Source organism: Daucus carota, chromosome 3 (genome assembly GCF_001625215.2).
Source record: "Daucus carota subsp. sativus chromosome 3, DH1 v3.0, whole genome shotgun sequence".
Taxonomy (NCBI): Eukaryota; Viridiplantae; Streptophyta; class Magnoliopsida; order Apiales; family Apiaceae; genus Daucus; species Daucus carota.
Window position 1 is genome coordinate 5591392 of NC_030383.2, and position 15489 is coordinate 5606880.

Genomic DNA, 15489 nt, shown 5'->3' on the forward strand with positions numbered 1-15489 from the left:
TAAACAACAAAACAATTTCAAAAAATTGTCCATTTTATTCTTGATAGAATTGTTGAGATCTTTCACCAATGTGCAACAATGGACGTCAAGAGGACATTAACTATGAACTGGGACCGTATAGGAGACGACGATGACCAGTTCTTTGAGTCCTGCGATCGGATTTCATCAGCTTTACCTGTTGACTTGGATTCATCTGATGAAGAATACGATGACAGTCGAATGTCATTTGCTTCTGCGGTCTCCTCTGCAGCAGTACTTAAAGAAATACGCAGTGTCAGCTTCAAGTCATCCGCGAATCCTCCATCTGTGTTGGAGAATTATGATGTATGGATGGCGGAACCAGGGTCTGTTCAGGACCGACGAAAGCGTCTGTTTCAAGGTATGGGGCTGAATAGTAACAGAGATCTTCTGGCCATGGCCAGTGCCAGGTTTGGTAGAGGTGTTTCGAAGAAAATTGTGCCCCAGAGGCAGGAAGGTGATGATAAATCTAAGAAAGAAGAATCGAAGAAAGAGGCTGTGAGCAAGACTGAGGGCGAGAAGAAGAATGCAAATGAGAATGCTCCTCAGGCATTGCCAGCAACAGCTATTTTACTTGTTCGTTCTAGATCAGATGGAGAAATAACATCACTTTTATCTGATTCCAGAATGAGGAGAAAAGAGTTGAAGGGAACTGTTTCAAAACAGCGCCTTCATCGGACATTCTCACTTATCATGACACCAAATGTTGATGTATGTAAGGTTACCAAAGCTGTAAGATTTGAATCACCAGGAGGTAGTTCCTCACTAAATAGCGATGACCAATTAGGATCATATTTCCTAATAAGGAATTTAGATACTGGAACTGAATTCATCGTTAAGGAATACAATGACGACGGAATGTGGAACAAACTCAGTGATCTTCAGACAGGAAAGCAGCTTACAATGGAAGAATTCGAGAAGTCTGTAGGACATTCGCCAGTTGTGAAGGAGTTGATGCATCGAACAAGTTTAACAAAAAATCCAGATGACGAAAAGAAAGTACCTGCAACTGCAGACTCATCGATTGCTAAAAGCATTAGAAACAGCAAGAAAAAAGGGGCTGCACTATTGAAGAACATAAAGGATGTAGCAAATAGCATGAGTATCCTTATGGGCGACAAAGAAAAAGCACAGCAACAGGCACCGCCAGAACAGAAAACCAACAACAAAAACTCCTCTTCCCAGTGGGTAAAAGTCCGTCAGCAAGGAAAGCAGTATAAAGAATTTACGGGTTTGCACTTGTGTCAAGAAATCCAGGCTCACGAAGGATCTATTTGGACCATTAAGTTCAGCCCTGATACATGTTTCCTTGCCAGCGCAGGAGAAGATAAGGTTATCCATGTCTGGGAAGTGCAAGAATGTGAAGTTGTGTCATCAAGACCGCCTGATGATACGAATTCTTCCAGCTCCACACCAGTACACCCAATGGCAGGCAGTTCTCCTGATCGCCCTCCTCTGCCAGAGAATAACCCTGCCCCAGCAGAGAAGAAAACAAAAGGAAAGAACTCAAGCAAGAAAAAGGGGAACTCAATTCCCGACTATGTCAATGTGCCAGGGACTGTATTTGCGCTTTCGGAACGACCAGTATGTTCCTTCACAGGTCATCAGGATGATGTTTTGGATCTCTCCTGGTCAAAGTCTCAGGTTAGCAAACTCACTCACATAAAGCGTTGATGTAGAGAATTAAAAAAAATCTAAAACGCAATGAAGAATCAGTATAACAGCAAAAGAAGCTTATACAAATGCCTTTACATTTTCTGTTAACGATGCAAATTTTAATACATGTACAGCTACTGCTTTCATCTTCGATGGACAAGACAGTTAGACTGTGGGACATGGAAACAAAAGACTGTTTAAAGATGTTTTCTCACAATGATTATGGTGAGAGGCATACACTTACAATTTTAAAGTTCATGGCTCTGACCTAACAGTTGAATAACCTTATATTCTTATTTATGAGATACACATAACTCATGATGCAAGATTGGCTTCGCAGTTACATGTATACAATTCAATCCAGCGGACGATGATTACTTTATCAGTGGTTCACTGGATGCAAAGATTCGTATTTGGAACGTACCTAATCGGCAAGTTGTAGACTGGATGGATGTACATGAAATGGTTACGGCCGCTTGTTATAATCCTGACGGTCAGGTAGCTGCTAATTGCTTTTCTAGTTTTCATCTGACCAATTGATCTAAATCCATTATCAAGCCACGAGTATAGTTATGCTTCTTTTGTTGTAACCTGTACACATGAGCGAAAGTAGAAGCCTTTGATACTTTCTTAGATGTCAGATCAACTGTAAAACAACAGAATTATAGCTATATAAGGAAATATAATTCTCATACACAAAGATTTGAGTACCAGTGGCAGTTATTAACATCCTAAGTTTTCAGATCAAAACAAATCAAAAAAGCAAATCTATAGTAAGTTAAAAGTTAATTCAGAAACGATTATGATAATATGGTTTGGCTTCTGAGAATCAGTATATAACATGAATTTTTACACTCCGCTGTCATTTTTCAGAGTGCTGTAATCGGTTCACATAAAGGAACTTGTCGCTTGTATAGCACAGCTGGTAATGATCTATATTCTTGATCAATTTCCCATTTCTCCTACTTGCTATCTTTAACAAACATGTACTTAAGCATGTCAAGCTTAGTTTAGTGTTAAACTAAATCATTGTATTAAGATTTATATATATTTATCTTCTGTTTGATTCATGGTAATCTAGATTCAAAGCTTGAGCAGAAAGAGAATATTGATATTCAAACTAAGAAAAAAGCTCCGCCAAAGAAAGTTACAGGTTTTCAGGTGAACCTCTTTGTTTCTGTGATTTTGTTGTCTCATTCAAGATCTATGGTAAAGTTAATCCTTATAACAATACTTAAGTATTCTAATCAATATCACAGTATAACCCATCAAATCCATCTGAACTGCTAATTACTTCTGCGGACTCACGGATTAGAATATTCGATGGATCAGATATCACTCACAAGTTCAGAGGTATGTCCTAGCATTTCTGCGGTATTGGACAGGTATTCAGTTCATTTATCACCAAATTAATTGAATGTTGATATTTATTTTGACAGGACATAGAAATACTAGCAGCCAAATTGCATCTTCCTTCAGTCCAGATGGAAAATATATCATAAGCGCAAGTGAAGATTCTCAAGTCTTTGTCTGGAAACTGGAAGAGTCTCGAAATGGTAAAAGCAAAACACTTGTTAGTATTGCATCTCATGAACATTTCCCCAGTAAGGATGTTTCGGTTGCCATTCCATGGCCTGGTAGTATAAAAAATGAGGTTCCAGTTGTAGAATTACATTCCAGAAAGCACTCAAAACGCACAACGCCACAATCCCAATCCACCAATGTTTCTCCAACCAAAGAGGATGCAGGAACTAATAGTAAGGGACAGCTACCACCACTTCCACAAAAAAATAATCAATCAGATAAAGTTAAAAGTAGCCCAGAGGAGGACCAAGATCAAATTTCTCGTACAGAGTCAGGGATAGGCGAGTCATTAAGTTCGGCTTCAGTGAGAGATGACCCATCTTCTATCTCTAATTCTAGCAGCAGTTTAGGATCTTGGTCTTCTTCTTGGTCTTGGTTTGATGGAGGCAACAGCCACGGGCATACTGTCCAAGCAACAGCATGGGGCATGGTAATTGTGACAGCGGGTGTGGGAGGTGAGATCAGGGCTTATCAGAATTTTGGACTGCCTCTCAAGGCTGGCCGTCAGACCTATCTTTTTAGAGACCTTACATAAATAAATATATATATACTGCCAATACTCAGGATCAGCTTTGAACATATATAAACTCATTTAAATTTTATTATGCATGATATACATTTGGCAAGTGGATCAAACAAGAACAGTATAACTTGTTCTTTGCAGTCACTTATACGTTGTAATGGCAATTTTCATATTATAGTAGATTAGCAGAATGATTAGAAGCTCTCTTTCTTTGTGTTGTATTCTGGTGTCATGATTAGAAGTTTTCTTTCTCTGTATCGTATTCTAGGTAAGCTCACACCAAATGTGTATTGAGAAATTTTACTCTGAGTTCAAATTTAGTATCTTAACTTTTGGGAATTACTGAAATTTGGTGCATTGTATTAGATGAAATATTTAGCATGCACATTGTATTTACATTATTATATATAATAGACCAGAAGAAGGTATTCAACCACTACGATACATTGGGTGTCCCAAAAGAAATTTTTATAATTTGGACTCGAAAATCACATTTATACAGATGAATTTTCTTTTGCAATTTTCAAGTGGAATAACTTTTACAGCATAAAGTTTACTTAACTGCCTTAGTGTGAAATATTTACCTGAACACCTGTGGATCCTATAATCTAACTAGATTAACTTCCACCACATACATAACCTCTTTTTATGGCCTTACGAGAACTATTTACCAACCAAGAAATTAGATCAAAAATGACGGGGCTCTTACTAGAGATGCACAAAAGATCTGTTCGGGCCAGATCCAGACCGGGCAAAAAAAATCCGGATTTTTTTCAAACCAGATCAGGCCGGGCTTTTTAAAAAATCGGGCCGGGCCGGGCCGGGCTTTTCCAAAAATACTAGGCCCGGTTTAGTTATAAAAAGCCCGGATTTTTCAAAAATCCGGATTTTATCCGGGTTTTTTTGAAAATATTAGGCCTGTTTTAGGCCCTCGGGCCGGGCCGGGCCAGACCGGGTTTTTTTCGGATCGGATTTTTCAGATTTTTTTCCAGATCGGATCAGATCGGATTTCAGATTTCGGATTTTTTGAACATCTCTAGCTCTTACTAGACATAACCCCTTATAATCCAAATGTCTAGCATCGGACCTCTACCAAAGGAGTTGGTAGCTAGAAGATACTTCAAAGTGACGCATTTGCATGCCTAAATTTTTATTCAGAAAAAAGAATATTTCAAAATAATAATTTTAACTATATGGTCAAAAGACTTAGAAGTGTGTGTCAAAAAGTCACGACCAATATTTCAAAACAGATTAGAAGTGTGTGTCAAAAAGTCAAACGACCAATATTTCAAAACAGATTGAGTATACACCTGTTCTTTCTATTAATCCCATTGTAGAGTAAACTAAGAGGAAACATTAGCATGTATGTTTTGGGATCCAAAGAAGTATAAAAGGCTAAACAAGTAAACAGTTATATGTGTCTAATCATGAACTTGAATTCGTTTATTTATTAAAAAGTAGAATAACAAGGAACTCGAAGATATGGTTATTGCTAACCTGAAGATAAGAACTTATAGGGTTCATGGATGATGGAACCATTCTTCTTGTAGCTCCTACGCACATTGGCTATTACTACTGGACTGGCCCTCCTTTGAGTCTGCAATGGTCTCCTTAATTCCACAAACTGAACCCCTCTTGAAGGTTCGGCCCATGTCGGCCCATTTTGGTATAGCAACTTCAGATCGTTATAGATTGTTCCAATTTGAAGCATGTCACTGCAGGGACAGAATATAGTCAGAATACTGCTTCAACACTGTTAAGAAAAATCGTTATTTTTGATTGGGAAATTTCGATCGCATTTATTTGTAATCGTATCAGATCTAATTGAGAAATAATAAAAAATAAAACGGTAAAATTTGTATAATCGACACTAAATATGCTAGAAATAAACTGGTCAAAATTAATTATATTTTCAACCAGTATCCATGGTCATCGAACTCATCGTAGTTTTTCATCTGCGAATTCAGTCAAAAATAATTTTCGACCGAAAATCTGCGTTTGTTTGTGAGGAAAAATGTGAACAAATTTTGGATATAATAAATACTACTAAGGTCGAAATTATATTTTCGACCTGTTTCGGTTCTTGTATATTTGACTGGATCTTATTGAAAGTATTATTCTGACCAAATTTGATCGAAAAATAACCGTTTATGTCAAATAAATCTAACGCACTTTCCTTTTTCAAAGAAGGAAACCAACCTCGCAGTGAAGAACTTAACCCAAAGCAAGCCTCTACTAGAGAGTGCTACAGTACAGTACAAGTGTATGAAAAACCCATATAATTTGTATACTGTAAGTCCAAAACCCAACAAGATTTTTGCCAAATTCCACGTAATTTTATATTAAAAATTATTTCATTGAACTCCTTTTACTTCATCTTACAATGTTTGGGCTTCTCTATCTAAAAAAAATACAAATCAAGGTCCAAAGTCGCCTTTGACACAGACATTTTCATATTAGGGGAAAAAATGGTTAATTTAGGTCTCGATTAATTTAGATCTAGGATCGAAATTAATCATTTTTTTTAGTACCATCTTTTAATACCTACTTGGTTTAATTCTTGAAGATTTGTTAATGATTTTTACTTTTTCTTTGTGATGTGTCGTAATTAATCGTTTACAATTATATATACTCTCATGCTTATTAGTGTTTGTGAGTTAAAAGTTAGTTATATACTTATATCACATAGGGGCTGTTTGGCGAAGGCTTTTAAGCCAGTTTCTGGATTTATAAGTTAGAAGCACTTATTTCGTACCGTTTGTGTAAAAAGTAAAGAAGTACTTAAAAAAAAACTAAGAATGATAGCTTTTGTTTTAGGGCTTCCACTTATTTTCCAAACACATTAATCACTTATAAGTTTTAGTTTGCTTCTAACTTCTACTCCACATTTTTTTATTTTAAGGAAGAAATACTTATTTTAAACTAATCCAAACGACCCCATAGTAAACTTGTATGAGTTAAAAGTTTAAAGTTTTGCTTTATCAGTGACTACTTGGAGAAAGTAGAAATACTCAACAGATTCTTTTCTTCAGGGTGACCAATTGGACGCCACCTATTTCCCGTGACGGTCCAATTAGGTTAGACATCATCTGAGAGCATCTCCAATGGTTGGCACCTTTCAAGTGATGCTAATTTTGACACATAACTTAAAATGTATGTATTTCAGAATTCCGTCGTAAGTATTCCGTCGTAAGTTAAAATTTCAGAACGGGAAAAAGGGAAATAAAATATTTTTATTTTCGTCGGAAGTATTCCGTCGCAAGTTCAATTTTTCAGAGAAATATATCTATTTCCGGAACGGGAAAAATGAAAATAACATGTTTTTGAATTCCGTCGTAAGTATTCCGTCGTAAGTTCACCTACCAACTTTAATTGACACCTTCCTGCATTTATGATGAGCGGTAAAATAATATATCTTTTAAATGAACTTATGACGGAAGTTGGCATTCCGTCGTAAGTTGGTTGAACTAATGCAACCAGCATACTGCTTCTCTCATTTTATGCTTCTAACTCTAGGAAAAAAAATATGTGCTCACAAAAATCATAACAAAAATCAGATCATCACTTGCATCAATCATCAATGTAAGTATGTATTTAGATCTTCTCTATTTTAATTATGTAATTATCATCATCATCTATATTTTAGTTAAATTGATATAATTGCTCAATTTTTTATATGAATGTTTGTGTCCATATTTAAAATTGTAATTTTATTATTTATTTTTTGTAGATGTCTAATGATCGTAGTTGGATTACTCGACGTATGAAACCCGGTGGTTATGGTTTTACGGATGAATATAATGAGGGGGTTAAATATTTTTTGGCATTTGCGCGAAGTAATTCAAGAACACCAAATGATCCGAATCTTTTAATCAATTGTCCTTGCAATATATGTAGGAATCAATTATTCCAGCTCATTCCCGATGTTGAGTTTCATTTAATTGCAACCGGTTTTTTAGAAAGTTATACTAATTGGCACTATCATGGAGAAGCTAGTGGTTCAAGAAATGAACAAATGGATGATCGTGAAGATGTATATGATGAATATGAAATGTTTATCGATGCATTTGGTAAGGAGGCTTTTGATGAAGAAAAAAGTAACCACGAAGACCCGAATGAGCAAGCATCCAATTTCTTAAAAAATGTGAATATAGTCGGTGAGCCAATATACCCGGGAAATGTCAAATACTCTCAATTGAAGTTTGTTACGAAGTTACTGCATTGGAAGAATCGCAACAAATGTAGTGACAAAGCCTTTGATGAGCTTCTCCTTTTACTTGGAGATGTGTTTCCAGATCAACATAAGCTTCCATTCAATTATTATGCTGTCAAGAAGATGGTTAAGAAGCTGAGTTTGGGATATCAAAAAATACATGCATGTGAGAATGATTGTATGTTATTCTACGGTGATGATAAAGATCTACAACATTGCAAGTATTGTAAATTAAGCCGATACAAAGTTGCAACAAATGCTGGGAATAACACCATTCCAAGAAAGGTCTTGAGACATTTCAAGATTACTCCTCGGTTGCAGCGTTTGTACATGTCTACTCGCACGGCTATGCATATGAAGTATCACAAGAACAGAATTGTGACTGATGGGGTTCTTACTCATCCTGCAGATGGGGAAGAATGGAAGGACTTTGATAGGAACTATCCTGAATTTTCAGCTGAAATTCGTAATGTGAGACTTGGCCTTGCAACTGATGGATTTCCCCCGTACAGCAATGCTACCTCTACAGTATACTCGGTATGGCCAGTTGTACTACTTGTGTACAACCTTCCACACACTACGTGTACAAAGGATCCATTCATGTTCATGACATTGCTAGTACCCGGACCAAATGATCCCGGCAAGAATCTAAATATTTATCTCAGACCTCTGATTGATGAGTTGATCGATCTATGGAATGTTGGTGTGCACACATATGATGCTTCTACAGAGACAAATTTTATGATGCGAGCAGCCTTGCTATGGACTATAAGTGACTTTCCTGGGTTGGGAATGGTTAGTGGATGGTCAACTCATGGAAAAATGGCTTGCCATGTGTGTATGGGTGAAGTCAAAGCTAAACAATTGCCGCATAGTAGGAAGTCTAGTTTTTATGGGTTGCATAAGGGGTTCTTGGATAAACGTCGAAAAAATCGAAAGAAAGGTTGCACTATTCGCAACAAAATTGCTAGTATAACTTTCCCACAACCTGGGAAACCACACGCCAAAGAAAGGGCAACAGGATTTGGGGATTGGCACAACTGGACACATGTACCTAGCTTCTTTGACTTACCATATTGGGATTCGTTGCGTTTTGTCAATCTATGTGATTTCATAATTTAATTGAATTAAATTGCATTTTTAGCTACTTTGATTAGAGTTTTTTTCACGATTTTGATGTTATAGCCGATTTCATGATTCGACGATGTTACCAATGTTCAATGTGATGTGTTAGTGCAAAGAAATTGCATGATTTTGTCAATCTATGTGATTTCATAATTTAATTGAATTAAATTGCATTTTTAGCTACTTTAATTGAATCTATGTGATTTCATAATTTACTTATGACGAAAATTGTAACTTATGACGAAATTTATGCATGTGACCAAAAAATGAACTTTAGACGGCTGTAAAAACGACGGAAATTATCCGTCGTAATTGCTGGTATTAACGACGGAACTGGTGTAAAAATTCCGTCGTAAAAAGCCTGTTTTGTTGTAGTGAACTACATAATGTAACATTTATATTTTAATTTTTTTAAAATAATTTATGAACTTATGATTTATAAAAATATAAAATATATACAGAGGGAGGAGTCGCATATTGCAGGCCAGCCCCGGCATGACCGAACAACTTTTGTTAACTTCAAGATTAACAATACTGAGTACTACACTGCAGGAAACTGAGAAATCAATCTGCAGCTGCAGTGTTTGTACCAGGCAATCATGTTATTTTAATCATTGTATTTATAGCTCTCCCCAAGAAAGCAAATCAGGCACAAACACACACACACAGAAACATTCTGATCACTATGTATCACATCATCTGTCAGAAGCATGAAAGAACAAATAAGAAGAAAGTATGACTAGTGAAGAAGCTGTGATCAGCTCAGGATCTTTCTTAAACAGAATGAAAGATACACATATATAGTTAGTTGAAAACACAAACTCCCAGGAAACATGACAGTGTTAAAATGCTTTCTTGGATTACTTGTTGTTTCCATCTTTGACTGGCTCTGTGTGTTATGCTTATGCGCTCCCTTTACGTGATTTATGGGCACATACATCCAACTTACTGTTGTCCAGTTGATTATACTATTTGTAGATCATGTTCTGACTACATTACTGTTAACTTAGTTTAGTTTTTTCTTCGAAAACATGTTAAAATTTGTTAATAAAAAATGCCACGTTAGGAAAGTAATACTCCCTCCGTCCCGTCAATAGGTTTACCGGAAGTTTACGTACACTTGCACGCATCGGATCTTGAGACTCTCGTAAAATATAGTTTTATAACGTATATTTAATTATTTTTTTAATAAAAGTTTAAACTTCAAACTTTTATTCAAGAATTTTTTTAAAAAAAATATACATAATGTAAATATACTTATAGGAGACTTAAAATGCGTGCCAAAAAGTAACGTAAAGAACATGGTGGTACGAAGAGAGTACATTTATTGCGTTTATTATTATTTCTAACAAAATCATGATATTTTTCTATCCAGTCTAAGGTTTTTGGTATTTTTCAAACATTATATATATTTTTATTTACGTATTCTAAAATTTACTGATTTAGTAAAAATCTCCAATTAATTTTATAATTTTTGACCGATTTACTGGTTACACTCCGATTTAACTAAAAATTCTCTATTTATAAAAAAAAACTCCGATAAAGTCTTTATAAACCCTATATCGGTAGGTTTAATTAATTAATTATGATTTCCAATTATTATCAGAGTTTATTGACTGCTTAAATTAATGTAAAAAACAATTGACAGTTATGATTGAAAAATCAGTCAATATATTGGCCAGATTACTGTTTTCTATACCATCTGACAGTCTTATTAATCATTTCGAGCAAATTACTCTGTCCCTTCCTCTCAAAAGGCGTGACACACAAAACTGAAGAATACTTAGACAATCAAGCGGATCTAAACGTTGAGACATTATTTCTTGGAACATGTACATGCCTGACTTGTAGGCAGGTTAATTATTCTGAAATGTTTTGGCATGAGCTGCTTTCGATGCCTAGAAATATGTACTCCCCCACAGTGTCATTGTCGAGTGTCGACTACCTTGCACCAAATCGAGCAAACAGATTAAATATTAAGTCAATATGATCGAGTGATTATAATACTCTATTGTTAAGAAACGAAGTGCACTTGGATTTGACACAAGGTTATCTTCTATTTCTTGGTGGAATGAATATTTGATAAAAATTCACATAAGGAGGAGTATTCTCTCTCTATCTTGCCTATTCCAAACCGGTGAGAGGCATGGTAATATCAGTTTTTCGGTCATCCGATCCCCGATCCTCTAATATATTATAAATGAAAAATATATTTATAAAATTTTATTAAATGAAATATTAAAGATGAGTATTATGTATATATAATCACTTCACTTTAACAATTAAACTGTTTCATGTTATAACAGAAATTAACTAAACTAACTCTAGCTTTATTTTAAATTCTAAATAAATATTAATTCAAATCAGTACATGATATGAAAGGCTTTTTTTAGTGTAAACAAAGGGGGACCATCATGTAATTTAAAGAATTTGTTGGAATAATTATAATATAATTGTAAGACTCGGAAATGTTCAAATGGGTGATGACTTGGGTTCCTTAAGATGATTAGACGGATTTTGGAGGGGAAGCAGTTGAACTTATAATGTAGATGGAGTACTAATAATTTTAATCGAGTTTTGCATGCCAAATATATATGTAGAAGTACTTTGTTGGTACTGGTAAATAAAAATGCATACATATTTGGGATAATATTAATATACATCATAACTATATATAGACTATTAACAGTAAAACCAGAAGAACAAATTAAAAGAATGAAACTCTTCGTAAAAAAAAAAAAAAAAAAGAGTGAAACTCAAAAAATTGTTTTCCTTTGCTAGAGATCTGGTACATTGTAAAGAAGTCCTCCTTAATAAAATAATACATGTTGGTATATATATCCCAGTTCCCAACGTGGCCTGTGACAAAATTTGAAAGCTACTACTCCCTCCGTCTCAATTTATAGGTCCAGTTTGGAAAAAAAAATTGTCCCAAAATACTTGTCCCTCTCTTCTTTCAATACAAATTTATCTACATATTAATTGTGATTTTTTTGAAACTCAACATTATTCTCATTTCTCAATGAACTAAATCCCTATATTTATTGTGATTTTTTTGAAACTCAACAATATTCTCACTTATCAATGCACTAATTAATGATACATGAGATAAGATTCCATCTAACTAACTTTTTTCTTAATATGTGTGTTTATTCCAAAATGGACCTATAAATCGAGACGGAGGGAGTACTACAGAAGAGGAGATTTCACACAGTCATAGCTTCAGTGGACAATAGTACAAACCATCGAGTTACACTATCCCGAATAACTAAAGAAAAGGATGAAACACACAAATTAATTTAGTTATACCATATATTAATTCTAGGGTTTAACCCAGATCACAAAAGAAAACCATACTAAACTGTCAGCACCCAAACTAAACACTCCATCTAAACCTGATTAAGTAGTGAACCATTTCAAAACTAACTCTAATTTTGCTGATCAACTGGAAATTATCATAAAGCATTGCTTGTAGAAGAAGAGCTGAACCCCGAAAGATCTGTCCATGCAGGGGTACCACCACTAGGGTTCCATTGCTGCTGATGATCACTGATTCCTACTTGACCTGCTGATCCCAAGAACTGCCTTGCCAAATTTGTCTGATGATCATCGTCGCGATTAATGCTGTTATTGTTATTGTTATTAGCATTAGCATTATTTCCTTCCCTTTTCACCAATGCCATCTGAGAAAGCATTGAGTTGTTTAAGAACTTATCAGCCATTGCAGCATAACCACCACCACCCGACGATGCCACCTCGACGCCACCCCCTTGATAGACTAGGCCTTGTTGGCTGGTGACCGTCGGATCAAACCCTCCCAAGAAATTAGGGAAATGATGATTCCCCCCTTGTTGCATCCTCCACTGCTCAACACCTGATCCTCCACTCGACAAAACAGAAGCAAGTCCCCCACCGCCACCGCCACCAAATAGGTAATTGCTAGTACTTCCTATAGGAAAGTTCATCTCATTCGCGCTATAATTCATTCCTATCTCTCCATACTGATCATTGAGATGAGTAGTACTACTCATGGGAGCCATGAAGCGAAGCTGCGGGAACTGTGAAGTCAAGCTCCCCAAGAAACTTGTAGCTGTAGAAGTGTTTGGAGGAAGAGCTGAGCTCGTTGAGCCCGAAGCCGTTTCGCTACGAGAAGGAGATTTCGAAGCGTTTCCACTGCTAGTTTTGCTGCTTCTTTTGTTCCTCCTGCAGCCGCCTCCCACCGGCACGTTCCTCAAGGCTCCGCCTCGAGTCCAGTACCTTCTACACGTCTTGCAGAAGTGGCGAGGCTGAGTCAGGCTGTAGTTGTTGAAGTAACAGAACTTCGTGTTCGTCGACTCGCAGCGGGGGCATTTCTGAGCTGTTTCGGGCATGGGTATGTTCGCCATGCGGGCCCGGTCTGTCATCGAGCCGGGCCGAATAGATCCCGCTCCGCTGCCCCCGTGGAGCTGAGGAAGCGGTGGCGGCGCCGGTATGGACGGCGGAAGAGAAGCGTTGGTTTGGTAATTATTCGGTTGCTGCAACAAAAAAAGTGGGAATTGAATTTTCTAGTATATTCAAATCAAGTATAACAACTAAAGATTACCATGAAACCAAAAATTCAAAAGCTACCAATGAATTTCAAAAGTAAAAAAAATCCGCTTTCGAGAAACAGAATAAATACGATAAGCTGATTCTGACTTATAGCTAGATAAATCGATCGTAAATCAAAGAAATAATATTTACCTGTTGCCAGTTGGCTGGATCAAGATAAGCAGAAATGGTGGAAAACCCCATGGTTCTTAATGTAAATTCAAAGATGGTCTCTTTTGCAAAAGTTTATGAGGGGGTAGTGGAGAATCACATCAACAAGGGGAGGTTATATATAAAGAGAATTAAAGATAAAGGAGGAGGGGATGAATGAGAGAATAAGGAGGAGCTTTATACATTATATATAGGGATGATAAAGCTAGATGAGTATGGTACTATACGTACTAGTATTAACAAGTTTTTCCTTTTTTATATAAATATATTTTGTCCTCACTCTGTCTTGTTCTCTTGTCATTTGCTTTTTAGGGTTTCGAGAGATGGGGCATCCATATCTTTCTTAATGCTTAAGCTTCTTAGGTTAATCATGTTTTTTTTGCATAGGGGATTGAGCTTCTACTGTTTATCGATTGTGTCTGTTGAATGATAAAGTTCTCATTTGAATTTATTTACTCATCATTTGATGCTTCTGTCAGTGTTAATTGTTACGTCCCTCTTACTATAAAAGTTTACATAATTAATTTACGTCCCTCTTACTATTAAAGTTTACATAATTAATTAGATCAGGAATTAGCATTAATCTTCTTATTTATAACTATATATGTGTTGCAGTTAAAAATAAATTATTTCAGGACAGGAGCATAATAAATTGGAGGAGATGACCAAGCTCGAAGTCCCGAATGAGTCTAGAAAATTATTAAACTTTTTTTTACTTTTAAGTCGTGTTACGTTTTTAAAATTAATATAATCTTTTATTTGAATTTAGTCTAATCTCAAAGAATAAACAAATACTGTTTCTGCCTATATTAATTCATTCTTCAAATGTCCCGCCAATTATGAATTTTTCATTTATAACATGATTATTAGCACCACATATTCATTTTTTTTTAACATGCTCCATCTCATTTTTATGGTCTGAATTATAGTCAAATATATAACTCTTTTCTTAGAAAGTGTATCAGTAAACTGAATCATATAAAATGAGTTTCAATTTCAAAGAACAAATTCTAGTCGCTACTCATTTCGATTTCTGATTTCGTGTCGCCGTTAGAGGTGAAGGGAAGATAGATTTTGTTGATATATTTTGTTTATAATGTAGTTTTAGGGATGGAAAGTGACCTAGATTTTTAACATTTATAACAATAAGTGTGTATGGGTTTACATGAGCACTAAGCAAACGAGATTGATAGCAATGTAACGCCACTTTAGATAGAAAATGTAGGAAAGAAATAGTAGTTTATAGAAAAGGCAGGTGTTGGTGCTTCAGTTAATTCCTTGGTGTCCCGACCAACCGAACCTTTCTTCTCGTCTCCAGTCTCATCTGCTTCCTCTATCCACTCTCTCTCCTCCACTTTGCATGGGACTGCTGCCTGCACAGCCTACCCTACCTTCCTTACCCTACTTATATTCTATCACAAATACACATAATAATATTCACCCAGATATTTAAAGTCGAGATGAACTACTCTGCTAGACCTCCTAAATTTATATAAATATGTGATGTTGATGAAAATCGAATATCTAACCGATCATATTTCGACAATCTATATTGTCTATCAAGCGAGAGACGTTTATGAGATAAAACTAGAAAATTGTTGAGCAAGAATCATACTCTTATACTTTTGAC

General features: G+C 35.8%; 3 protein-coding genes and 1 long non-coding RNA gene across 5 annotated transcripts; 2 read left to right on the forward strand and 2 right to left on the reverse strand.

Moving 5' to 3' along the window:
- Nucleotides 1–78: 78 nt before the first annotated feature.
- On the forward strand, nt 79–4329 carry LOC108213399 (uncharacterized). The gene is made up of 7 exons (XM_017385189.2): nt 79–1662; nt 1809–1899; nt 2015–2172; nt 2548–2599; nt 2756–2835; nt 2934–3027; nt 3114–4329. The coding sequence occupies exons 1-7, from the start codon at nt 79–81 to the stop codon at nt 3791–3793; spliced, it is 2739 nt and encodes a 912-aa protein (XP_017240678.1). The 3' UTR covers nt 3794–4329.
- Nucleotides 1507–5352, reverse strand: LOC135151106 (uncharacterized). 2 transcript variants are annotated; one of them, XR_010289617.1, is made up of 3 exons: nt 5279–5352; nt 2099–2265; nt 1507–1646 (listed from the first exon to the last, which is right to left on the reverse strand). It is a non-coding gene; the product is annotated as an uncharacterized LOC135151106 (long non-coding RNA). The 2 variants fall into 2 exon arrangements; XR_010289616.1 differs by having other exon boundaries at nt 2099–2320.
- Nucleotides 5353–7511: 2159 nt separating this feature from the next.
- Nucleotides 7512–9116, forward strand: LOC108212119 (uncharacterized). The gene has a single exon (XM_017383849.2). The coding sequence runs from the start codon at nt 7512–7514 to the stop codon at nt 9114–9116; it is 1605 nt and encodes a 534-aa protein (XP_017239338.2).
- Nucleotides 9117–12400: 3284 nt separating this feature from the next.
- On the reverse strand, nt 12401–14025 carry LOC108213183 (dof zinc finger protein DOF2.4). The gene is made up of 2 exons (XM_017384954.2): nt 13842–14025; nt 12401–13633 (listed from the first exon to the last, which is right to left on the reverse strand). The coding sequence occupies exons 1-2, from the start codon at nt 13890–13892 to the stop codon at nt 12575–12577; spliced, it is 1110 nt and encodes a 369-aa protein (XP_017240443.1). The 5' UTR covers nt 13893–14025; the 3' UTR covers nt 12401–12574.
- Nucleotides 14026–15489: the final 1464 nt, after the last annotated feature.

Bases quoted from the DNA above. Each gene is read 5' to 3' on its own strand.
- LOC108213399 (XM_017385189.2), top strand. From the start codon at position 79: ATGGACGTCAAGAGGACATTAACTATGAACTGGGACCGTATAGGAGAC. The intron at 1,900-2,014 runs GTGAGAGGCATA...TTGGCTTCGCAG, and splicing joins GTTTTCTCACAATGATTATG to TTACATGTATACAATTCAAT. The intron at 3,028-3,113 runs GTATGTCCTAGC...TTATTTTGACAG, and splicing joins TATCACTCACAAGTTCAGAG to GACATAGAAATACTAGCAGC.
- LOC108212119 (XM_017383849.2), top strand. From the start codon at position 7,512: ATGTCTAATGATCGTAGTTGGATTACTCGACGTATGAAACCCGGTGGT.
- LOC108213183 (XM_017384954.2), bottom strand. From the start codon at position 13,892: ATGGGGTTTTCCACCATTTCTGCTTATCTTGATCCAGCCAACTGGCAA. The intron at 13,634-13,841 runs GTAAATATTATT...TTTTTGTTGCAG, and splicing joins ATCCAGCCAACTGGCAACAG to CAACCGAATAATTACCAAAC.